At 42.7% G+C, this 27185-nt stretch overlaps 1 protein-coding gene across 1 annotated transcript in view; it reads left to right on the top strand.

The window, feature by feature from the left end:
* Positions 1–26538, top strand: part of GRIK1 (glutamate ionotropic receptor kainate type subunit 1) — a 258943-nt gene extending 232405 nt beyond the window's left edge. The window contains exons 14-17 of the mRNA XM_084841714.1: positions 2726–2943; positions 10100–10325; positions 16384–16634; positions 26383–26538. Coding sequence (XP_084697840.1) covers positions 2726–2943; positions 10100–10325; positions 16384–16634; positions 26383–26538 — 851 coding nt within the window. The remainder of the gene's footprint in view (positions 1–2725; positions 2944–10099; positions 10326–16383; positions 16635–26382) is intronic.
* Positions 26539–27185: the final 647 nt, after the last annotated feature.

Genomic DNA, 27185 nt, shown 5'->3' with positions numbered 1-27185 from the left:
TCCTAAACATACAAGTTGGTCTTATTTAATTCAGTAGGTCTTGCTGATGAGTAAATATGGTTATGATTACTCTGCACAACCACTGTCCAGCTCTTGTTGGATAGTGATCCTGAATGGAGATAATCATCCATATTCAAATCAAAAGTTGAATCCAGTCAGTTCAACGGGGTCTAGCTGAGCACTGCATATGGACTGTGTATTTGCACTGGCTGCACACATTAAAGATTGATTATATGCACAGATCGCCCATACTGGATTGGACCTTTAATTTTCAAATAATATGTACCTGACATAAACATGCAAGGTAAAATCCAGCAGTGTCCATCTAGTAATGGAATAGACTGAGTTGGTGGAACAAATTCCCCCTCTTCCCCTGCATCCCAAGGGCATCCCCAGAATCTGGTCTGGAAGGTTGGGGGACCTTCCAAACCAGATGTGGGGGATACAGGGGGGAAGAGAAGGAGGGAAGTCATGTTGCCTGAGCAGAAGGCAGCTCGTATGACATTAGATGGAACCCAGAAGCCCCAGTCCAGTGCTCAAGGGTTGCCAATCTCTTCTAGGAAGGAATTTTTGCTTGGAAAGCATTTCCCAAAATATATATGCTATAGTTCCATCAGTGTGCATAAAACAGAAATGAACAGAACAGAATAGAACAGAATAGAAGACACCCACTTAGTTCTAAGCCATCAGAGATAATTCCCATTAATTTTCTCTAGACCAGAAACATCATAGAATCTTTTGAGTCATACTTAACACAAAATTTTATGAGAGTCTTATTTAAACTTATAGAAAGTGATGTTTTATCTGTGGGAAATGACTGCCCTTTTCCAGCCTATTATAGCATACTATTTATACATTAATCAATCTGCCAAGGCCATAGATCTTTTATACTTTGCACAAAATTGTCTCTGAAATTACAGCACTTCAAAAGCCCCCCAAAATGTTTCCTGAATAAATCAGATCTAATTATGCACATGCTTAGTGTCCAGCTCAGGTAAGATTTGACCACATGCTGATGTCTGCTTTATTCCAGTATGCAAATGTCCCTTCTCAGTTGAACTGGACAGATAAGCATACAAAACTCTGCCCAGTTCCTCCTCCTCTCCATTTCTGCCACTTCCCCTTCCTGTTATAGCTGGTGCAAATAAGCCAAGCTCTCTACAGACTGGTGCTTGAAATGGGAAGCCAAGCAAGGCATGAAGTTAATTGGGTGAATGCAATCAGAATGCACACTTTTGTTATATAAACAGAAGCTGCAAGGAAGTCTAAGTAGGCTTGGGACCATGAAAGATGGACAGGGAAACTTCCCCTTAAATGCACCGTAGCAGGGAAACAGACAGAAAATTTCCCTTTCCCACCTCCCATGGCCCCAAGAATGTTCGGGCCTCCTTCCGATGCAATTTACATAGCAAAAACCAATGTCATGTCTAGTTTGACCCTCAGGTGCTTACTGCAAGTCACTTTGTTAATTTCCCATAGATGGAGCAGGAAGATTAGAAAACAAATAAGGGAAAGATCTAAGGAGTGGGCAGAGAAGAGCAAACACTAATAGTATGAACCAACATTTGATTTGCTGATATACTTGTCTGTCAGTTCAGTTATGAAGAGTAGACAGACTGCTAATGATCTGAGTCACCTTTTAATGTGCTTTGAGTCACCTTTTAATGTTCTGTCTGTCTTCTGCCCCAGTGTAATACAGTGTCAAAAGAATCTGCAGGGCAAATTGGACTGATTGATTGGGGGAGATATTGGAGTGATCCTGTGGGCTCAAACTAAATGGAAACTTATATGAGAATTTGTTGCTTTCTGGGGGTAAAAATGGGATCACTTCAGAAAGTCATCCCATGAGAACCAAACTTTGAAACTAGCTCCATATCAGTTGAAAAATAAATGGATTCAATAGGTAGCACTACATCTTGGGGGGGGGGGGATTTTGCTTTGAACAATTAAATGACATACAAATTATTCATTTATTGTCCTAAGCTTGCTGCATCTTGTGTTGCTTCATTGTTTGTTGTTTCTGTTGTTGTCTTACAATACCAGACCATCACTGTTGAGCTAGCATGTCATGCTAATATTCATTTCAATCATCAATACAGTCAATACAGCTACTGTTCCTCACCATCATCAATGCTGTCATTAACACTGCATCATTATGCGGATATTACGGCTTAGGGTTCTTACTTGAACTGACCTAATATCTCAGCTATATACTTAAAAGACATTTTACATTTTCTCCATTTTCCTCTTACCCATGTAAGTCCTGATGGCGTTACTGAAGTAAACCTACTCCTTCCATATGAGTTTGTGCTACCAGGCAGTTATCGTGATTGAGTTCCAGGGGAAATCATGCATTTTAATACTAAGGGGCATGAGGTTTAAAGCCGGTAGCCTGACCCTAGCCATATTTATTGCAGAAATATTAAGGAAACCTAATTCCAAGTAAGTGTGTTCAGTGTTACAGCCCAGGTATGTTACTGGGGAAAGCAATTAAAATAGATATTAATTAATGGAGTTTGGGATTCAGATCCAAGGACATCCATGTGTTTCTCATCTAGCACTGTTCCCATGTTTAGTGTCAGCTCTATATGTCTCGGATTATTACTTCAAATCATTTTTATTCTGTTCATACATGTAGCATGTTCCTGAAAGTAACATTCCGTAACATGAGCCTGGTGTTTCTTTCAACCTATTGTAATACAAATGTTTTGATGGTGTTATACAGGATCAGAGCTAATGCCAAAAGCTCTTTCTACCAGAATAGTTGGAGGAATATGGTGGTTTTTCACCTTAATCATAATATCATCCTACACTGCTAATTTGGCTGCCTTCTTGACTGTTGAGAGAATGGAATCCCCCATCGATTCGGCAGATGACTTGGCAAAGCAAACTAAGATAGAATATGGAGCTGTTAGAGATGGATCAACAATGACCTTCTTCAAGGTAAGATGGTGCCAAAACATTCTGCATCGTTGGGAGAAAGTAAGACCTTTCTATTGCTTTAGATCAGGGGTGCACAACTTTGTGGTCCCAAGGGCCACGTCTGGGGTATACTGGGAGCTGCCGCAGACGCACATGCACACTCATATACACATGCACACAAATCTAATTCTCACCCATTTGGACATCTTCCCACCCAGTATGCAAAGCATAGCTCAGTTCTCTGCATATTCACACACAGGGCCACTGTAGGCTCTCCCACCACCTGAGGCAGGAGGGCAACCAGGCACCTCCACTGCATCTGCTCACCCCCCTGTGTTGCGTGTCTGCTCACCCCGCTGCGCTGTGCCACGTCCCAGTTAACCGTACTTCACTTTGATGTATATGCAAAACCTTACATGATAAGAAACTAGCACTTAAGCCGTTTTCTGCTGGGCCAATGTGACCTAACGTCGGCATTTAGCTCTAAACTATTTAGACATATGCAGTGCAATATTGCTAAGGAATAATAAATATGTAATAAGTAAATATATAATAGCTTTATAACTGTAATTGATTTAAAAATACAAACTAGGTGCTGTTGTAGTTCTGATAGCTGCTTTAGATCCAGGCCGTAATCTAGAGGCTTCAACCTACGTCCTGTTGAAATCAATGGGATTTTAGTTACAACCAACTTCTTCCTCTGATTTCAAAGGGACAGGGCACCTATCATTGTCTGGATCAGGCCCAAATAGATGTTGGTGGTGGCCACGGTCGAGTGAAGGATGCAATGCAGACTATGGAACAGTGTGTACCCCTGGAAGTGTTTGGCTTTTTTCTTTTTCTAAAGAAGCAGTTCACCTTGCATCACATGGCAATCCACGTTTTAAAGTGTTTTAAAACAGGTTTGCCATGTGTTTCTCAACCCATTTCAATCTGGGTTTCATCCTGGTTATGGGACCGAATCAGCCCTGGTCACCCTGATGGATGACCTTTATCGAGAGAGGGACAGGGGAAGTGCAACCCTGTTAATTCTGCTTGATCTCTCATTGGCTTTTGATACCATTTACCATGGTATCCTCCTGGATCGACTTTGTGGGATGGGTATTGGAGGCACTGGATTACAGTGGTTCTGGTCCTACCTGCAGGGCCGATTTCAGATGGTAACATTGGGTGACCATTCCTCGGCCCCTTGGTAATTGAGCTATGGGGTTATGCAGGGTACCATCTTGTCCCCAATGTTATTTAACATCTGTGTGAAGCCACTGGGAGCAGTCCTTAGGGGATTTGGAGCCGTCAGTATGCTGATGACACACAGATCTATCTCCCTGTGATATCTGAATCAGGAGAGGCTGTGCAAGTTTTGGACCAGTGCCTGAAATCAGTAATGGGCTCAATGAGGGCCAATAAACTGAAACTGAATCCTGGCAAGATGGAAGCCCTGTGGGTGAGTGGTTCCTGAGTCTGAGAGATAGGCTCATGGCCTGTTTTGGATGGGGTTGCACTCCCTCTGAAAGATTAGGTCCGTAGTTTGGGGGTACTCCTAGTTCTGTCACTGTCGCTGGAAGCCCAAGTGGCCATGGCAGCTCGGAGGGCCTTTTACCAGATTTGGCTGGTTCGCCAACTAAAGCCTTTCCTGGACAGGAATAGCTTGGCCACAGTGGTACAGGTGCTAATAACCTCAAGTCTGGATTACTGCAATGTGCTCTATGCGGGGCTGCCCTTGAGGCTGCTCCAGAAGCTGGAGTTAGTGCAGAACGCAGCAGCTTGGCTGTTGTCAGGAGCTGCTCCTTTCCAGCATGTAACTCCTTTGCTGAGGGAACTGCACTGGCTGCCTATTCACTACTGGGCCAGGTTTAAGGTTCTAGTACTCATGTACAAAGCCCTAAACAACCTGGGACCAGGTTACCTGAGAGAGTGCCTTCTCCCTTACCAACCTGCCCAGTTACTGAGGTCATCGGAGGGCTTGTTCCTGGTGGTTCCACATGGACCTGTGTCCCGATTGGAGTCCACCAGGAGAAGAGCCTTCAGCGTGGTAGCCCCCTTTCTTTGGAATTCCATGCCCCTGGAGGTCAGGTAGGCACCAACACCGCGTTGTTTCCAGCGCCTCCTGAAACCAGCACTCTTCCAGGAAGCATTCCGTAATTGACCAGGTTCAGTTTTTATTGACATTGTGTTTTTAAACAAGTGTAATTTTAATGTGATGTTTTAATCTTTTTATGTTCTTACAGTTTTATCTTTTGTGTTCACCACTCCAAAATCTGTTCTAGATATGCAGCAGTATATAAATATTGTACATAGAAAGATAAATAAAACTCACAAGAGTTTCAAAAACTGTTTGTGGTGCAGTATAAAGGGATGTTATACAAAGAAAACAAGGCAAAAAGAAAACAGAAGCCCTTAGATATGTCCAAAATTACGGACAAAATGTGCAAGATTTTTGATGGGTGTGTATCCCAAACCTCCCCTACATCCAGATATGTCTGGGCAAATTCCTGGAGTGATCAAAAATCTAGGCAGGTGCAGAACAGAAAATGGCTGTTGCTGTAACTGTCAGGACTTGTGCTCACGGTGAGTCCTTAACCAAAAATATGGGTATTATCAGGCAGAAATTCAACTTTTGTGCCTCAGCCCTTCTCTGGCTGAAGGCATGAACTGCAAAGAGATCAACCAGAACAATAAGGAAGCCTCTTAACATCTACAGGCCAAAGCAGATCAGATGATACTTCCTGATTGCCATGAGGGCTTCCAGGCCAGGCTTGTTTGCTGAACTCAGCAACTTGGGGATGCTACTCCTGCTGCAGGCTACATATTTTCTATTGTCTTCTTGGCCTTTCCACCACAACCACCACTTGCTCACCTCTGATTCATCTTGACTGCAGCCCATGTGATACAACTTATTTTGTGAGTGAAGCAGGAACTTGTAGAACTGTCTAGCAGGGCACATTAGTTTATAAGATACCCCAGTTCATACCAACAATGCATTTTTTTCCATTTGGTCCCCCAACAGAGATGTCCAAAGAGAGTGGCATTACTAGATTATTATTTTTTTATTTGCCTGCTCATGAAATAAGCCACGTACATCTACAGTTCTAACAAATTTTACTCTGGGATAATCACATTAAATTTAATTTAGTTCACAGGAACTGCTCTAGGTTTATTGGTTTGATGCTCTGAGCTTGAGTATGCCAAGAACCCATGAATATGGCAGATATACTGTATATAACCAGCAGTTGCCAGTCTCAGGGAGGGCAGACCTGAACAGATGCAGGGATTTTAGTTACCTTCCTCCGCACTGTGGGATCTATGCATGATACACAGAGACAAAGCTAACCTTTAGGAAGCTATCACTCTAAAGAAGCTGTGACAGATTGGCAAAGCTATGGGAATTTGGAACGAAATATGCTTTTGCTACCTCCGCCGTATTCTGTGAGCAAATATTTCCAGTTTCTGTAGTTGTCAGCTTGGCATTTTAAATGGCTGCTAGTACCCACAGGTTTGCAAGTTCATGGTGAAGCTATGTTACAGATGGAGACAGGAAATTCACTGCATTTAAAAAAATATTTCTGACTCTTCTCAGAAACGAGCAATTTAAACGTGTTTTTTTCTTTTTTTCCCCTGGCAATTTACTGAAGCATAAATGCCTATCTTTTTACATAGGCGGGTAAGTACAGTTAATGACGAGCCTCCTTGACATCTTGGTTCATGAATAAAGCCTGCTTCTTGAAGACCAGATGAATAAACTAAATGCATTAGTAAGGCACCTGATGCCTTTGAGGCTGATTTTTGTTTGTGTAATCCATAGAGTTCTTTCTTCCTTGCTACAATCAAACAACAAAAAAAGAACACAGAAAGAAGTGAATCAAAGAATAGTTGCATTCGTTTAATTTTGAAACCACTTCCCTATTTTTGTTGTTGAATATCTTATTTTCCTGCCATAGTACTTATAATTGAGTCTTATAACAATATGTTTTTGCTAAGATGGGTTTGGAGACTATAGCTCCAAAGGATTTTAGTATTGTACTAGTTGAATCAATAATGTAACACACTCAACAGGTGTCTGGGTTGAAATGATTTTCCATATAAGAAAGGCATTGCCCCTCATAAGATCATGTTTCTCAGAAGCCTATACCAGGAAACTAAATAAATGAGGGTAGTGACGCTTGGACAGCACAAGACAAGAATTAGAGGGGGGGGTATTTAAAAACACACACACCAGAAGTCTTTAAACTTCTTGGTTTGCAGAGCAGTGAATGCATGAAGGAAACTGTCTTTCCAAAAAGAAAGAGATAATATTATTATTCTACTTTTTCCTTCATAATAAGGGTTCAGATACAGATTGCATGAAAAAATCACCAGGTTTAAAATAATGAACAGTCTATGCCGAGTTTATTACTCCTCTGGAATTCCAGGGGGCTGTAGTATGCCAGTTGATTAGAGTTCGCAAGTGAGGACTGAGGAGAAATGACTGGGCACGGTAGCCTCCAGCTGTGTCCACTACTTTCATGCTTTGAACCCGGAATTAATGTGATTGATTAGCTAACTGTTGAAGTTACCCCTGAAACATCCAGGCTCAAATCCCAGCTCTGGACTAATTCTCACAGCCATAAGGGGGTCTCTTCCAATAAATCTATTCATTGACTTCCTACATTAGTCACGTGCAGGGGCCAACTCACATAGAAATGAGCTGTTAGCACAGTTACAGTGGCTAGTGAGGCCAAACTAAGTATTCCCCTAATCATGCATAGTGTAGCTATCTGTACTCTTGTATAAACACTTGTGACCTCAATTAAGACATTAAGACTGGGGGGGGGGGCTGTTAAACCTCTCCCCCAACCTTTTCCCCTCAAAATTTCCCCCATCCACAGGAGCAGGGTGTTTAAAAAAAAAAAGGAGGAACAGCCTCTATGGACTCCAATGGAGACTTTCCCCCCTTTCACACACACACACACACACACACACTGCAGTGGGAGGTGGGGGATTTCAGGGAAAAAATGGGTGGGGGAAGGTTTAAACACCCCTCCTGGAGCACTGTGGTCCCAATCCAAATTGGGGATGCATGTGCTTACATAAGAGTAATAAAAACTGTCGCACATAGCTACACTATGTTTGATTGGCAGAATGCTTAGTTTAGCCCCGATTCATGCAAAAAGCCTGATCATTTGTGTGGCAACCACAAGCAACCAGGCCACCGAAGGAAGAAAAGCAACGTATGCACTGATTTTAACTGGATTTCCAGATGCCACAATGTGCCTGATTGTCAGGTGAATCAGTGCTAAGTTGTACTTCAGTACTGGAGACAGTCAAGGCATTACTTCTCTGTCCTAGTTTCTTATTTCTAAAGTTAGAATTGTAATTACTTATTTCGCAGCATTGCTGCAAGGATAAACACTGAAATTTGGCATTCTAAACCAGGTTTCTTAACCAGTTTCTTAACCAGTTAGTATATTGTGTTGCTTGTGTGTGCACATGTGTTTCCCTGATTGCAGTCATGTGGAAACCTATGCCCTAAGGTAAGATATGGGTTAGATAAGTGTTTGTAATGGTATTCTATGTGCACAAAATAACTTTGACATTTAAGTCAAAAATGATGTTTTGTTTAAGATAGCATAATGAAAGTGACATCATAAAAGTTCGCATACTGAAAACCTACAGTTTAATGTCAGTTTAAACATGCAGGTATGTTCACCATCAAGGTAATATCTCACTGCCTTGGGATCTTTCCATGAGATTCTGTTTATAGAGACAGAATCCTGGGCACCTTCACACTGAGCTTTTATCCTGCGATTGAGATTGTTCCTTCACAGAAGTTTGCGGGGTCTTGAGATGACGCCGTGATCATTCAAGGACTCTCCTGCACTAAATGCCCTTTGTTCCATTTTTAAATAGATCACAGGTAATGAGCTATCAAATTACCGTGTTGTGTTCCACTTCAGTTTCCTCCGTGAAAAGAGTAAAAGTGTCAAGAAGGGGCGCAAGATCAATGAAAGATAATGGAAGACTCAGATATGGGGAGAAGGAGGGGGAAGGGGGTGGGGGAAAAGGAAGTGGGTGAAAGACGGAGTCGTTGTGATCCTGCATTTAAAATGGAAGCAGAAAGCCCCATTTTAAATGCAGAATTTTAGGCTGATGTACAGATGCCCACAGTCTCACAAAGAATTGGCTAGACCTATCCATGAGTATAAAGACTGTGATGGGATCCCATCTTGCTTGGTGAGGGTAGCAGGGGATCTTTTCATACCCTGTTCCCATAAAGAGTCATAGATGAGTGTCCCTCATTTATGGGCACTGGTTTTCATTCAGACTTCTTAAGATTATGAAACTGGTACCATCCAAAGGGAGCTGGCTGGGGAGTTGTAGGATTTTTTCTCTAAACATGCATAGGATTGCACCCTAATTGATTTTACCAACAAAAATTGTCATCCTCAGTAGTGATAAGAAGAACAAGATTAGGACCATAATGTTCTTTATTATGGAATGTGTTTTCTACACAATGGTGTCAGATCATTTAGAACATCATACATTTAAATACAGATTTTTGCATTTCCAAAATTCAAAACTCTGAAACCTAAATGTTGAATTTAAAGGACAAATAGCTGACCTGCAGTTTATAACTGAAACTCAAGGCCTATGTATGTATGTATTTATTTTTGGTTTATACCCTGCCTTTCCACCAAAAACTGGCACTTATGATGGCATTATTTATTTAAAACATTACGTACCTTGGTTATCAAATCACGGGGCAGTGTGCAAAATATATTAAAACCACACTTAGTTCAGTTCTTGTGTTCATTGTTTTAACAGTTTGCCTTTACATCTTTTGTTTGAAGCTGACAATCTATCTATATACGTTCTATCACAACCAATCAAAGTAAAAAAACACACAGCTCTTCTCCTGTACCATTAACTCCAGAGTCCTCAACCCACAGGCCTCCATTAAAATTGTGCCCTTTTGTGACCAAAGGCATTATAGAAGCCACATGCTTAGTATATTGTCTGATGGAAATAAAACATATTTGTACAACTATTGCTCATAGGGCTAGATTTAGTAGAAAGCAATTGAATGGGAAAGGATATTAATTTCTCTCTCCTGCACTCAGAAAACAGCTGATGCCACCCAGGAATGCTTTAACATGTATGAACAGGGGTTATTTCTGACAGTTATCATTTCTCTTTTTAGAAATCAAAAATATCAACATATGAGAAAATGTGGGCGTTTATGAGTAGCAGGCAGCAGACGGCCCTGGTAAAGAATAACGACGAGGGAATCCAGCGTGTGCTCACCACAGATTACGCTCTGCTGATGGAATCAACCAGTATAGAATATGTCACTCAGAGAAACTGCAATCTCACCCAGATTGGGGGGCTCATTGATTCCAAAGGTTATGGTGTAGGAACTCCCATTGGTAAGAAACGTATCCATATCACTGGTGATACTGTGATAGGTAAATTAGGATATTTTTAAATCTGAAACATTTACTGTTTGGCAAGAGATGTGCAATACAGCTTTGGGAGAAAGAAATAGCTTGACAGCATACTGAAGCAGCACCCCATGCTACTCTTTTGCATCTTTGAAGCATTCTAATCATGAGAGAACACACCAAAGAACTCTGCGTTGCTGGGAATTTCCTCCCTGAGTCACTAAAATCCAGGCCTTCAGGCATTAAATGGTCAAGTTAAACATATATATGCTACTTCACCTGTTATCTTTGCATCCATTTTAAAATGTTGCCTGCCGTAAACCATGAGAGAAGGTGGAGCAGAACTTGAAATACAGGGGCTAAGAAGAAGGTCTGCCCACACAGAGAGTGGAGTACAGAACAGGGTTCCATAGAGCTCATATATCGAAAGCTGTGCAGGAGCTGCCTGCTCAAGAACTGCCTAGGCAATCTCCCCTTATATACATCATCAAGGGTGAGCCTGTCCTGCCCTGAGCTAGCAGTGTACTTGTCTTCTTCAGTCCCATCTGGCCAAGTCTTTTGGTGTTACGGGAGGCCTTCCTGATGCACCTCTCCTCCTCTGCAAGACTTTGGATCTGTGAACCAGGCAAGCCCCAGTGGTTTCCTTCCCCACCCAAAGGTCCCAAATCTCTAACGGTGAGTCCAAGGAATCTCCCTTCACCATCTTGGTGCCTCTGGGTGTTCACCAGTAGCTTCTGCTTGGAACCTGTTTGCTGCACTGCCCTGCTTTTGTGACATACACACACACACACACACACACACACACACATACCATGATAACTGCCAGTTCCCCCTTAGCTGCAGAGTGGATTAGGTGAACAACCTGATTCTCTTGAATCAATCTGATCCACCAGCAAAGCAACAAAACAAAACAAAACTCCTACTTGGCCCCTCAATGATCCTACAGCAGGGGTGGGCACCTTGTGGCCCTCCAGATATTTTGTCCTACAACTCCCACAATCCCTCACCATTGGTTGTGCTGGCTAGGTCTGATGGGAGTTTTAGGTCAAAACATCTGGAGGGCAGCCCCTGGGCTTGAATACCCTTCCTGGCCCCACCCCTTCACCAGCCAGTGTGTAGATCAAAGTGCATCCCCACTCTAGTCCTGTGTGCCCCAGCTCATGTCGTGGCTGTCGGAAATGCTGTTCTGGCCCTAACACTGCTGCAGGCTTGGGGGAAGGAGCAGGTTTCCTGTCAAGTGCAAGCCCTTCCTGAGCCTCACCCCATCTACACCAGGCTTTTACTCCAGGGCGGGTGCGAGTCGAGGTCCGTCGTGATAGACGATGCAGTTACGACTTCGCAGCCACCCGTGGAGGGTTTTTGCCCGGAAAAACCGGAGTTCCAAGGAGTTGTTTAACCGCAATTTTGGGGTTTGCTGTGGGTTCCCCCGTGGTTGCGGGCCATCTGTTCCTTCCCTGAACTGAGTTCGCATCTTACAGTGGGCGTGTTGTAGGCATGCATAGTGCCTGCATCACCCTGTGATGCCCTGTCACTCCCCATCCCTTCGCACCTGTGCAGTTACAGAGGCACAGAGGGACGTTTTCATTTATTTAATCACACTTTCACACATTTTTGAAGCTTCGTATCTTCGCAATGTTTGCTTTTGGACTCAGTACCCAAGGGCCGGGGAGAGTCTTGGAGGAAGGAACAACATCACTCTGGGCACCATTTTGGAGTGATGGCTAGGCATGTAGTGCTCACGCTTGTGAGTGCAAACCATCGCAAGAGTCTCAGGATGGGGAACTGACAAACTGATGGTGTTGAAATGAAGGAGCACAAAACACCCAATTTTTACCTAAAACGGGGTCGGAAAGACACAGTAGAGCCCATGAAATATAAAACAGCCACACTCGTGGGAGTGCACAGCTGCACATTTCAGTATAATGGCAAAGAAAAGGGCACGGTGAGTCTCACGCAGTACATCGTGAGTGTATCGCAGGGCATGGTGATTCGAAGCCACATTGCTGCACAGTTGCAATGGGGTCAAAGCGGTGCCATATAGATGGGGCCCTGGTAATATTTACAGGTTTACAGTATTAGACTACTCTCAGAAAAAGTAGATGTGTAGCCATGCCCAGAGGCCGAGCAATGATGAGATGTTGGATGCCCCGAGGGAAAGGGCAGCAGAAGCTCTGTTTGACTTGAGTCATCCAACTGCATTGGGCTGCACACCAGCAGCATGCTTGACAGGGAAGGGGAGAATTATATTGGAGCATTCCACACATGTAGGAGTGGAGTCTTGTACTGTAATCCCATACAGTGCAATGGGACTTACTCCCAGGTAAGTGTGCATAGGACTGCAACCCTAATATACCTAAGGGCGCAATCCTATGCATGTTTAGACAGATAAAGGTCCTACAATTCAGCATTACCAGCCAGCATGGGTGGCAAGAAAATGCTGGGAGCTGTATGACTTTTTCTGTCTTAACATGCATAGGATTGCGCCCTAAGAGACACAAACACATTCAACCATTTTAATACATTTGTACAATTGTCAGTTTGTCATCCATCATCCCAGAGGCATATTATTATTGACTTAGGAGCTTAGAAATGATGTTTTAGGACCAGGTTTATCTGAGCTCTTCATTTACAAAGTTTTATTTCATTGAATAATGTTCTTGAGTGTATTGTATTTCTTTCATGAAAACATTCTCCAGTTCTCCAGGGAAAAACAAAACAAAAACAAAAATGCAAAAGTTCCAAGGTAATGATTGATGCAATGTAAAGATTTCAAAGCAGTGATAAAGATTCTGTGCTTCAAACCAAGAACAACAAAGGAATAAGCTAGGACAGATGGCGGTTCCTTTGAGAGAAGTGTGCATCAGAAATACCGCCGTGGGGCTGAAGTTGTAAATGGCTTCTTGTATGATTAATAGGATTTTAAAGAAAGATTTGGGAAGATACATATGCGTTTGTAATGAAATCACAATGTCATGCACACAATTTAAACAAACCAAAAAGTTAAAATTTTCATAACCCAAGATGAATCACAAAGTCAATGAACACAGATGTTTTCTTTCATCACACAGAATAGGTTATTGCCTTGTTGTCTTCTGTTTGTTGTTGAACTGGTACTCTTGTGCCACCTTAAAGGTGAACAGATTTCATTGTAGCAGGAGCTTTCTTGGACTAGAGCCCACTTCATCTAATGAACTGAATATAACACTTAACACATCTGATGAAGTGGACTCTAGACTATGAAATCTTATGCCAAAATATGCCTGTTCATCTTTAAGGAGGCATAAGACTCTTTTTTGGGGGAGGATATTTATATTGACTGTAGCAGGTCAGTATAAATGGCTGGAATTTGAAGTGATATTACCACTTTAGAATGAAAAGAAACATTTCATTATGAACAAACTGTGTGTGTGTGTGTGTGTTTAACCGACTCAGTAATACTGAATGTTTTTCCCATACCAGTACTTATATATGACAAGCCAATATATGCCGTTATGTAATGTAAGGAGTCCTTTTCTCCATATTGTAGACAACTGTCTAATAGAGTGGTTTGATGCTGAGGACATTTTACAATGAGGGTCACAATGGGGTGCACGTGCGCACGAGGAATCTATGCAGCTAGAGATATCATGAGACCTTAACAAACCCATGAACCAAAGTGATAATGAAAGATGGAAATGCTGTACAGACCTGAGTGCTGCTTAGTAGTTCCAATACTTCATTGGGCAAATACAAAAACTGGATGTAATCCAGCACTTGCAAGTCCCATTGATTTCAAGACGACAGAGTTAAGTAGGTGCTAAACAGTTCCACTGAAAACAGTTGGTGCCTCCAGATGAACAGCTCCTAGCACTACCTATCAAAAGGCATCGTGTGGCTATTCTGAGCGGTATCCAACACTGCTGGTCTGCTTGCACTATTGATATACTGGTTTCATAAGTGGCCCTTAGCAATGTGCCAATAGAGTAAGGCGGCGCTTTTTCTGGCGTGGCTGTTGGCATACTGCTAGAGGTTGCTTTACAACAGCCAGGCTCAATTCTCTGTTTCTTTCTCTGGCTCTCTGATTCAAAAGTGTATCCTCACACACAGACATCTGGATTACATCATTTCCGGGGGGGGGGGGTTGCTCCCCCCTCCTTTGTGGAAATGATGTAATCTAGATGTCTGTGTGTGAGGATACACTTTTGAAACAGAGAATTGAGCCTGGGCTCTGTAAAACTCTTAAGAGTGCTGGTTGTCTATCTGGTTATCTAGATCCATTTCAACTGGGCTTCAGGCCTGGTTTTGGAACAGAAACTGCCTTGGTCACCCTGTGGGATGACCTCTGCTGGGAGAGGGACAGGGGGAGTGCAACCCTGTTGATTCTCCTGGACCTCTCAGCGGCTTTCAATACCATCAACTATGGTATCCTTCTGGATAGGTTGTCTGGGTTGGGAGTTGGAGGCACTGCACTGCAGTGGTTCTGCTCCTACTTGGATGGCCGATTCCAGAAGGTGGTGCTGGGGGATTATTGCTCTGTGCCATGGCAATTGTGCCATGGGGTTCCACAGGGCTCTATTTTATCCCGCATGCTGTTTAACATCTACATGAAACCGCTGGGGGAGGTTATCCGCAGGTGTGGGCTAAGGTGCCATCAATATGCGGATGACACCCAGCTCTACCTCTCTTTCTCATCAAACCCAGGTGAGGCAGTAGCTGTTCTGAATCAGTGTCTGGGCTTGGTAATGGACTGGATGACGGCCAGTAAACTGAAACTCAATCCAGACAAGCCGGAGGTACTGTTAGTGGATGGTTCGTCTGCCCAGCTAGGTGATATTCAACCAGTTCTGGAGGGGGTTGCACTCCCCCTCAAGGATCAGGTGCATAGTTTGGGGGTGCTCTTGGATCCAGAACTGTCACTTGAGGCACAGGTGAACCCAGTGACACAGAGCACTTTTTATCACCTTAGGCTGGTATACCAACTACACCCTTATCTGGACAGAGATAGCCTAGCTACAGTTATCCATGCTCTGATAACTTCTCGTCTGGATTACTGCAATGCTTTATACATGGGGCTGCCTTTGAAAATAGTCTGGAAACTTCAGCTGGTCCAAAATAGGGCAGCAAGATTGTTAACAGGGACTGGCCAGCGAGCTGATATTACACCAGTACTTTTTCAGTTGCACTGGCTGCCAGTCCATTTCCCGGCCCAATTCAAAGTGCTGTTATTAACATTTAAAGCCCTTAACAGCTTCCGGCCAGGTTATCTGACGGATCGCCTCCTCCCATATGTGCCTGCCCGGACCTTAAGATCATCCTCAGCAGCCCTTCTCCGTGAGCTCCTGCCAGAGGAAGTGAGGCGGGTGGTTACTAGGAGGAGGGCCTTTTCTGCTGTAGCACCCCAGCTGTGGAATGAGCTCCCTAGTGAGGTTCGCCTGGCACCTACATTGTATTCCTTTCGGTGCCAGGTGAAGACCTTTTTATTTTCCCAGGCATTTTAGTATTTTAGCTTTCTGGACTTTTAGCTTTGCTGTTTTAAATCTGTATTTTAAATTCCTGCACTGCTGCTAGATTTTATTGTGGTTGTATTGTTATATTGTGGTTTTAATGTTCTATATATTTTATAAAGTGTTATTGTGTGCCGTTTGGTTTTAATTTTTGTGAACCACCCAGAGAGCTTCAGCTATTGGGCAGTATAGACATGAAATAGATAGATAGATAGATAGATAGATAGATAGATAGATAGTCAGTCAGTCTCCTTGGAGACCTGATGTGGGCTGTCTTGGAGTATTTAAGCTACACTAGCTGCATATTTGTAAATAAACCAAATATTGCAAAACACCAGTAAGCTTCCAGCAACCTCCTTCTAAAAGCAACCAAAACCTGGGTAAGCACTGTGGCCCTGGAGCAGACGTGGGGTGCATGTAACATTATTCAGCACACTCTCTCTTTTTTGCAGGGTTCAGAACACAACGGGCTGTATCAGATTGGTAACTGTGCTTTTGCCTGTGTTCTTACTTAGATGTCATTTTAAACCTTGGTTTGAGTTTTCTTGTTCTTTCCTCAGGCTCCCCTTATAGAGATAAAATTACTATTGCCATTCTCCAGTTGCAAGAAGAAGGAAAGCTGCACATGATGAAAGAGAAGTGGTGGCGAGGCAATGGTTGCCCTGAGGAGGACAGCAAAGAAGCCAGCGCCCTTGGAGTGGAGAATATTGGGGGCATCTTCATAGTGCTTGCCGCAGGACTTGTTCTTTCTGTCTTTGTAGCGATTGGAGAATTTATTTACAAATCGAGAAAAAACAGTGACATTGAACAGGTAAGTCAAGTTTGGTAGCATCTATGTATACAAGCACAAGTCAAAAAACAATCCATTAGCTTGAGGGTAGAAGATCCAGAGGGTGCACACAAAAACTGCTCCCTCTTCTTGTTAGTTATTGGGCCGAAAAGACCCCCCTTGTGCTGGGCTGGCCCAGGATAACTGTAATAAAATAGTAGTAATAATAATAGTTAATAATAATAATAATAATAATAATAATAATAATAATAATAATAATTTGCTTCCTGAGGTGGAGCAGCAAATGGTGCCCATACCAAGCTGAAGTGCAAAGTACCCAAGGATGGTCAAGTAATTTTAGCAACTGAAGCACAACAACCTAAACATTCCTCTCCTTGAGAGTAAAATTACAATAATAATTTAAATAACTAAAAGTTTGCTGTTCTTTCATGACACCCAAAATCAGCTGCCGCCTCACTCTGCCTAACATAAGGGCCAGCGGCTGGAAGCAAGGTCACGGTTACATTGTGTCCCACTAAGATGGTACTCACTGAGTGTTCAGCTAAACATCTTTCTGCTTAACTGCCTGGTGCAATGGGAGAATATAGTGTTTAAGCTTCATACCTGCAGGTAGGGATGTATGGATTGTGTAAAATCCGTTCCGTCTGTGTTTTGCGGATTGTCAGGTGCCCTTCGTTCTATTGTCTGCCCATTGAAGGAATTGGATTTTTTTTTTGTTTCCAAATTTGCACAGATCCGCATGTGCGTGAATGTACAATTACACAATTTTGCACATGCGACCATTCACAAAATCCCCGAAATGCACATTTTCACACTTTAGCCTATGGGGGAGATGTGCATTTTTGGCTGTGTTTTTTATTTTGCATATTTTTCTATGATGAAATTTGTGCAAAATTCAGGAAAGTCAGAAATAGGTCTGCAAGTTTGCAGAATCCATCCAACAGGGGAGAAGCCGGTCCGCTGCAGAATCCACGAGTCAGATTCATGAAAATCTGAACTCATTTGGTTCTGTTGCAGATTTCTCTGACATCCCTATTAACAGCCCAGGTTGGGTGGGTGGATGGATGGATGGATGCAGGCTGAACAGTTTCAATGTGAAAGTGCCCATGGGAATTTCAAATTAAAGCTATAGCATTCAGAATCCAGCTCCTCCATCTAATGTTTGCCAGGTGTTTTGATGCTGCCTTGTTAATGAGGAGAGGGGAGTACCCAGGGTACTGCCCAATCTGTGCTAGTCAGCAAATGATTTTGCTGGGGAAGACAGTCTGCGCAGATAGCCTTTCACCCTGTCTTCCCCAGCAAAACTGCACTCTCGACAGCCCACCAAACAGCTGTTTGGTGGCTGTGGAGAGCACAATTTAAATGGGGAAGAAGATGCATGGGGAGAGTGGATTGGTGATCTGGGAATGGGGAGGTGTGAAGTGATCTCAGCACACAGGGAGGGAAGGTATAAACCACCCCACACCTGCATGCTAAGATGGTGGGGGGAGGGGAGTGTCGATGTGGGTGAGAAGGGGGAAAAGGTGAAGGCTGTGCATGGGTGCATTTGCATGCACACATGCACATGTCTGTGTTTTGCATACATGGGTGCAGCCCCCGGCTCAGCTCCCAGCACTGCATGTGACCCTGCTATAAAGGCACTGCAGCAGAGACTCCAGAGTTCCGTTGACATCACCAGTGCAAGGAGATTCTTTATCCTTCTGCTCCCAGGTTTCAGAGCTGGTCCTGGGCCCTGCTGTTTGAACACTGCTACAAAGGCTCGGTGGGGTACATGAATGTTCCTCAACGAGTCTTCTGGAACAGGGAAGGGATGGATATTCAAGAAGAGCTGCCACCATTGCCTCTTGCATGCCCATGCCCATCATAAAGCTTGCCAGGGCAGTCCCAGTGCTTTACTGCTGGAGAAGCCTTGTGTTAGCTTGAGAGGGAGGGGCCATGGCTCAGTGGTAGAGCACCTGCTTTGCATGCAGAAGGTTCCATGTTCAATCACCAGCATCTCCAGGTAGGGAAGGAAAACCTCCTGTCTGAAAACCTGGAGAGCCGCTGCCAGTCAGTGTTGACAATACTGGCTAGATGGGCCAATGGTCTGACTAAGTATGAGGCAGCTTCCTATGTTCCTAACAGAACTTTGGACTAGATAGGAGATTGTAGCGTGAGTGTTTCCTCTGCCAACTTGCAACAGACAGAGCTGTCCAGCACTACCCTGCTTGTATTGTACATGAGGCTGTTGCAGCCATTGTGGCTCACAGCTCAGCGTGTCTTACAGCCAAGAATAGGTAGGGATGTCAGAGAAATCCTCCACGGACCCCAGTGAGGCCGGATTCTATTGAATCTGGCCCCTGAAGTCCGTGGAGGATCGGATCTCCTACCTCCGCCTCCACACGAAGTCCTCGCTGGCCGGATCCTGCCTGCCGCCGGCTCCAAAGCCCCAGCGATATGGCCGCCATTGCCGTATTGCTGGCTGGACTGACAGCTACGCCATTTGCGTCCCTGCTCTTTGATGTGATAGGCTACATAAATCTTTACGTAGCCTATTGCATGAAAAAAACAAGGATACAAATGGCGTATTTGCGTTCCTGTTCCTTCACGCGATAGGCTATGAAAAGGTTTGCGTAGCCTATTACGTCAAAGAGCAGGGATGCAAATGGTATCCGCTACGCCGGACGCCATTTGCGTCCGTAGTACGTCAGTCCAGCCGTGGAGCGGAGCCGGACAGCCAAGATTCTGGGGGGGAGGGACGGATCGCCTCCCCCCCCTCCCCAGCGGACACCACAAAACGGAATGGGGTGAGTATTTCGTACACCCCTAAGAATAGGATCAAGTTCCAAAACTGAACTCCACATTTGTCAAGCTAATCTAAATACATGGGTGTTCCTAGAAATCCTGATGAATCATGTTTGTGAAAATAATATGCCTTTCAGTGGCCACTCCATCTTTCAAGCCTCTTTACTTTAAAGCGAGCAAAATGACTAGTAAATGCTTTATTTGTTTCTGGAGTAAATGTAGAATACTGTCAAGGCAACCTGCAAAGCACTACTGCTGTGAAAATCCTATTCATTTCAATCTGATTCTGTGGAAATGAATGGAGGCTACACGGGAGCTTATGTTTGCTGGTGCCCATTGACTGCAGCCCTGCAGCTGATAATATACCTTTAGGCTGCAATCCTATACACACTAACCTGGTAGTAAAGTTCACTGAACTCAGTGAGCCTCACTTCTGAGTAGGCACACATATAGGATTGCATTGTTAATGTACATCCACATTCATTTTTGTGGGAATGACAAGTTCACAGCTATGTACAGGTCTTCATCCTTTGCATCCGAGAGGAGAAATCTGATATAATGCTGATTCCATTTATGCCAGATCCTCTTACTGTATGATGGAAAGATGGCAAGTGTCAGTTGTCCCCTGTTCTGTTTCATTATTGTTACTCAAGTTGACAGTTCTGCCCTGCGTACTGTATTGGCTGCCTTCCAGTTAAACCTGGAGAATTTCTAAAATTAACGTTGGAATCACTTCCTTCTTCATTTTGCTTACCATGTTACCAAGGCTCACAAAGGTATATGCACATTGTTGATAACTTAAAGGAAGCTTGTTGCAATCATACAATTGCAGCAGGGATCCCTTTTTGCACTCTGACTTCAACAATGTACACCTGCTTGTCTTACCAAGATTAATTTTTGCACATCTTTTTAATGCACTGATAACCAGAAATGGGGTGTGGAGGCAGGGAGGCATAACCTGGAAACTGCAACTAACTCTGCATGTGCAGCAGTTTGAGCAAAGTCCAGTTATCAAAAATGGGGAAATGGCAGAACACTAACACATCACTATCAATCCTCAAAATAAGATCAGGTTATCTGGAACCCACAAATGTCAGAAGAATTCAGCTGATGAGAATAACATATGCATCCCAGATAAATTGGATTAAGTCTGGTTAGAGTATGTTTTATTAAAGAGGTGCTGTAACTCTTTCTATTTGGAAAAAGGCAAAATATGGGTATTGTCCTATGAATTGTTATTTTCTGCCAGCATTTAATCAAAGAATTAAGAGAAATACGATGGAGCAGTCACACAAATTGCTAGATTCTTAACACTTGAATGCTAATATAAAGCCCAAATATAATATGTACATTCTTAAAAGTTCAATTCATTGTTGCATTTTTTTACAGTTTTCATTTTCCATAATTATGTCCTATAGTTTTGGTATCATTATCATTCTAAACTTTTTTGTTAGTTTGGTTAATCATTTTTATCTTTATTTTCTTCTTCCATCTTTTCCTTTCTGCATGCAACCAGGCCTTTTGTTTCTTTTATGGACTACAGTGCAAGCAAACCCATCCATCCAACTCCACTTCTGGAACTACCTTATCTACGGAGTTAGACTGTGGCAAATTAATTCGGGAAGAACGAGGGATTCGAACACAACCCTCAATTCATACTGTATAGTTGTTGTAAGGCAAAGGTGCGTTCAGCTAATAGCAAACCATTTCAACAACATTTATTAAGGGGGGAACATGTTTTCACTGGGATCCAGAAAACACAACTTGTTTTTTCCACATGCCCGAGGGAGCTCTGGACTGCTATTTCTAACAATAGCCTCACATATCAAATAGTAAACTGCTTTTGAAAATAAGAGGACTTTCAAAAGCAGGTTATGATATGGCATCAGGGTCTTTTATACAATGAGGGGCAAAATGTAAAATAAACCCCACTGGGCATACCCATCACTTGAGAGCGCCTTGGCAGGAAGAGCTAACGTGGTTGGATGATCCTCCACTCATCCTGAGAACTGATATAGTTAAGTGCCCTATAAATGCCACATCATAGTATAACAAAATGTTGTAATTAATAAATGCTTTTGTTTGGTAGAGTATGAGATATTCAGGTTTCTCTTATGGCAATGGACAATCAGCCAGTCCAGCCTGGGAGAGATGCATATGGAAGCAGTTTTTTGTATACAGAGGCCCTTCCTCAATGCAGGTGCAGCTCATGCAGGTCAGATGCAATCGGCTTCCACAACACACTGCTTGAGAATAGGTTCACCTTCCTATTTGTTTTGGAATGTGAATGGGAATACGCATGCCTGTCCGCTGTCTTTCAAGATCGTATTGCAAGATCCACTGACCTGGATCACCAGTCATGTGCCTGGCTGTGTACATCTGCATTTGGACTGGGGTTAATAACTTCTTGCCATTCTTTTTGTATGATTCAATGTTTGGGGGTAAGAATAATTTGCTTTCATTTTCCTTCCCTATTCAAGCAGAACTAATTAAAATCGCGCTCTTCCTTCAGAACACCAACACCTGAATGTGAATGTTTTCAATATTAATTTTTATCCTAAGCTAAAAGTCAATGCAGTACTTCCTTCTCCAAAAAAAAGTATTCAGGAGGCATATGCATGGAGAGCACAACTTCACAGAAGTTTCTGTGCTAACTTCATTGAGGGCGCAGTCCTTTGGCCACTAGGCAGTGGCTAGACGGCCATAGGATAGGTCGGTTCCCTGAGAACCAACCGCCACCCCCTCCCGCGCTGTCTCACAGGCAGCGCGGAATGGCCCCGCACTCCATGCTTGGAAGAGAAGCACAGAGGGGCAAAAACAGGGTGTTCCTGGGGGCATGTCAGGGCAGGGAAGTCGGAAATGCCAGTACGACACATCCTATGTGTCGTCCAGCTGCTGCTTCCAAGTTCCCATGGCTAGACAGCCGAAATCAGTTGTCTAGCCATAAATACAGGGCAGCTGAAGCACGGAGGGGATGATCCCCTCCATGCTTCTCTTGCCCTGCATTGGATAGGCGGTCACCTCTTGAGTTCAGAGGCAGCTGCCTACCCCGATAGGATTGCGCCTTCCATTAACTTCACCAAAATACCCAGTGGATACAGACAGTACAATTTCTGGCAGAGAGCATTGTGTTTGTGAAGTCAAGAAAAAGTCATATTTATCTCACTGAAACTCAATAGCTAAAGTTCCTAAATAAATTACACTGTTTATATGTCAGGAAATAATTTATACTCCATAAGCCATAAATTAATCCTATTTCTAAAGTATTATAGCAACATAGAGAATCTGATAACATACTCCGTTGTTATATTACATAAATTCCAGTCCTCTATTATTTATAGGAACGTTTTATGGAAAATGCAATGTTGTCTGGTGAACTCAGTTTAAGACACATAATCCCAGCACTAGATACATGGAAGCATGCTTCTATGTGCTTATCCCTGGCTGGATGGGTAAATACATCCACAACTTAGTGCTGTGTGTGTGATTTCCTTCTCCGAGTCAGCAGCTGGGACAGTGCATGGAAAAGCTAAAAACCCTCTTATTTAAAAAGCTAAAAACCCTGTTATTGGATATATTAGGGGCAGCATATAGTAGTGATACGATTTTTCTCCATAATGTCTCTCTTCTACAATCCTGTTAGTTTTATGCCTGATAGAGAGTGTTTGCAATAAGTTCAAGATTTCTTAAACCCACTCTTCCCAGGACAAAGATTTCACAGTTCTCTTAGGCAGCCTGTGCAACTTCAAAACTGCTTATATACTTACACCCCTATCTTCACTGTCTTTACTTGGGAGTTCTATTGATCTGAATGGAAGGTACTTATGGCTAAAATTACAGCCCTAGACTATAGCCAAATGTTTAGTATAACGTAAGATTCCAGGAGTGACACACTATTGACTTTTTCATATTATGTTGCAGAATGCTCATGCTGTTACTCGACAATATAGCATTTTTCTCTTCTTATCTAACCTGCAGTTTGATCCAAGACAGCAAATATATTTCATTTAGAATGATGTTATTAATTTTGTTTCTAATTTCTGCAGTCACCAATTGATCGACATTTCTATATTGAGTTTCATTAGTCCTTGGCTTCCATGTTTCTTATTCGATCTATTCTAAACCATGGCCACTATCCAGATTATTGAAGATGTGTGTTGATTCATGTTTTTCTTTTGTATTCAATTTAACTTTGTACCATGGTCATATACACAATAAAAAAGAATGATGGCAAGGAAAAGAAAAAAACTGAGCATATAACACCAGCTCGGTATATTCTGATAGGCATGGAACTTGCAGGTGAGCTTCCACATGGGTTTTGCGTACACCTCCAGTGTAAATACATTAGTCTGCTTCTTCCTTGCACATATCTACATTCTACATGGACTTTCAAGCCATATTTCTCAATTTGATCTTTCCTCATGTTGCAGGCCCACACAAAGACATTCACTGATACACCCACAGTCAGCTATTTATAAGTGCACCTCATGTTCTTTGCATCGCGGTGGATACATATTTGTACTATGCATAGAAATAACACTGCTCGCAGGCTTCTGTCCTTCCCGTCTGTCTACTAATTTCCATCTTTCTTGTTATGTTTCCATCTCCATTTTCTTTAAAACTCTGTCATAGAACATTGTGAATATACTCCATTTTCATCATCTTCTCATGTCTCAAGAATATAGTTTCTGCAATGGACATCATTTCTTGATCTTTATTCTCTAAGCTTTTGGCTTCTTTTATTCACCTTTCCCTCCAAAGCAATAAAGATAATTAAAGATTTCTGAGACTCCTCCATCCACTTTTCTATCCTCAGACATTTGCACATGCCACACTTTGCTTCTATGCACAGATCATATTATGTGGGTCCCAGTGGATGGGGACATGGGAAGCTGATTCATACCAAGTCAGACCACCGGCCCATCTGTCTCACTGTTCTTTGCATTGACTGGCAGTGATTCTTCAGAGTTTTAGACAAGGGCCATTCTCAGCCTTACCTGGAGATACCGGGGATTACACCAGGGATTTTTTTGCATGCAAACTGTATGCTCTGCTGCTGAACTATGGCACATTTCTGCAAGCAAATAAGGTTTTCTGCTATACATATGCATAATCCCTGCTGTAGGCAGTAATTCATAAAAGTGCACAGCTTCCTCCCCAACAACCCCTACAAACACACCATACTGCAAGTTGTTTTTTAAACATCAGGGAGCTACAAAACCTATTTTCAATGCAGCAGATGGAAGGGAAAAATGAAATCCCTGTTGGATGAGTACAAGTCTTCTCACATACCTAAACAGGTTGAATAAATGATAGCCTTTGTGTCCTTTTCAGTTTCTTCCTTGCAATATATCCTCTTCATTACAATGGAATTATTTATAGCAATTCTTGTCTTAAGAGAAAAATGTGTATAGCTTAGAGAACTTAGGTCCCAGTATTGGCACTTGACTATACAATCTGGGTGCCTGCAGATGTTTCTTACAGTTACATTGTTGTTATTCATTACTACTGCAGTCTATGTGACCAGGACAGCTGCTCTTTTAAATGCTGCTCTTAAAGCTGCATTTTTATATGTTCTGACATGAACCTGTCTCCTGAACAGAGAAGTTCTGGACACACTTTTTAAAAAAACAAACTGACATCTGTCTTCCTTTCTAATCCCCTATTGCATGACACAGACTTAAGAGAGAAAGAAAATACTTTGGGTTGCATAGAATAATATCATTCCACTAGGGCAATGCTTCCACAAGGCAATGCTTCCACCACTTGCGGAAACCCCATTTCTGTCCTTGCGCAAGTGTAAAATCCAATACTTCCATTCTTCTTAGGCAAAGCATTGTGCAAGTTGCTTTGCAAGGTGTTGCGCAACTCCTTGTGACTTCACTGGGCTAGGTGTTGCTTGCAATAGCTGTGCTAGTTGTTCTGCTAGGGCTTGTGCTGCTGCTAGCAGAACAACGCCAACTCTTGTAACTTTTCTGCTAGCACAGTGTTGGCTATAACGCTTTGTTAAAGCCGTCTGTTTCATTTTACCTCAGTCATACTGAAAAAAATCTTAATGTGTGGTGTTCAAAGCTGACAACAGAATTTTTACTACTTCAGTCTTCACAGTTTTCGAACAGTCACAGAAGAAGCACAATCGGGGTTTTAGGTGAAGTTGTACTCCACAACCTCACCACCACCAGTTTGCTTTGAAATATCAATGTTGTGATATTTTGGTTCAGCACTATTTAGAACTGATAAGCATTATTTTTTCCAGGTCCTACAACTTTGTAGGAAGCTACAGATATATTGTGTTAGTTGTGCAGGTCTACCAACTGGATGATCTCACTGCGGAGACAGGGTGGCAATTCCTTTTTGCCAATTCCTTTCTTCCCCCTCTAGCCCCCTGTGCTACTGATAGTCTGCTTTGGAGAATTGTGGATGCCCCAGAACAGTATTCTGGTGGCCTTGCTGGATGCTAGGGGAAGGAGGAATTGGTTAAAAAAACACACTTCCAACTCCAGAGCCAATGCTGGATCCTGGTTTCCTCCACATGGACACCTTCCATTGGCAGAGTGGGAACTGTGGACCCAACCCATTATCTATAAATCTGTTAAGCCAGCAAATATTGATCACAATAATTTCTATTTTCAAAGGAACTATGGTTTGATAGATGTTCTGAATGGCCAATGGCACCAGGTTGGGGAAGGCTGTTTTAGTCAAATGCCCAGCCTTTGGTCAATCATTTAGACTTTGATAAAGAAGCCTACTAATATTGAAACTTTCATGTTGATCAAAAAACATAGTGCCATCAGAAACCATCATATTAGACTCCTAATTCAGTTCTGCAAAATATCCCAATGACAATGGAAGGAACCCAAACCAGTAATCGGCAACCTTCCCATTAAATTTCTTTAGACTCTGGATGTACATTTTACAATATAGGGTGGAAATTTGTTTTAAACATAATACCTTAACAAAAAATTCCCCTCCCATCTTTTATCAGTGTCTTTCTTTCAATGCCATAATGGAGGAGCTTGGAATTTCACTCAAACACCAGAAGAAATTAAAGAAAAGGTCAAGAACTAAAGGGCGGTCATCATTCACAAGTATCCTTACTTGTCATCAGAGGCGGACACCGAGGAAAGAAACCATGGCTTGAATGAGTTCAGCTTTCTACATGGAAAATATCAGGAGCAAAATGAAAAAAGGCAGAACAGTTTAAAAAAAAAAAAAATGGATGCCTACTAGCTGTATGGAGAAATTTCTGAAAAAGACATTCATCTTATTTCTCAGAAAGTCAATGTGGTTTTCCCTTTTTAAATCTAGCAGCAGTACAGCAAATTCAGTGCTCATATAAGACTGATGGACAACTAATCACCCGGGAAGGGTCTCACTCTGACTTTTGAAATGATAGATCACGTATTTTGCATCTCTATACTCCTCCCCCATTCATTGCTGTATGTACTTTCTAAACAAATAAAAACAGGGATTTTTCAGTATTGGATTATTGTTTTATTTCCTCATCAGAAGTTATCTGATTTCTTTTTCTACCACGGTCAGATTGAATATCTAAGGCTGCCTTACAGTGAGTTGACCAATATTGATCCATCTAGACCAGGGCAATCCGCTCTGATTGGCAGCAGGTCTCCCTGGTCCCAAGAATGGTCAGTTTGTAGTCTTTACAACAGGGATGGGCAACATGTGGGCCCCCAGATGTTGTTGGACTACAGTTCCCATCAGCCCTAGCCAACATAGCAAATGGTGATGGATGATGGGATTTGCAGTCAAACATCTAGAGGGCCACAA

This window comes from Heloderma suspectum, chromosome 3 (genome assembly GCF_057233095.1).
Source record: "Heloderma suspectum isolate Gila_16-S chromosome 3, 16-S_ref, whole genome shotgun sequence".
Taxonomy (NCBI): domain Eukaryota; kingdom Metazoa; phylum Chordata; class Lepidosauria; order Squamata; family Helodermatidae; genus Heloderma; species Heloderma suspectum.
Note: the sequence above shows the minus strand (reverse complement) of the source record. Positions and strands in the feature narration are given on the sequence as shown.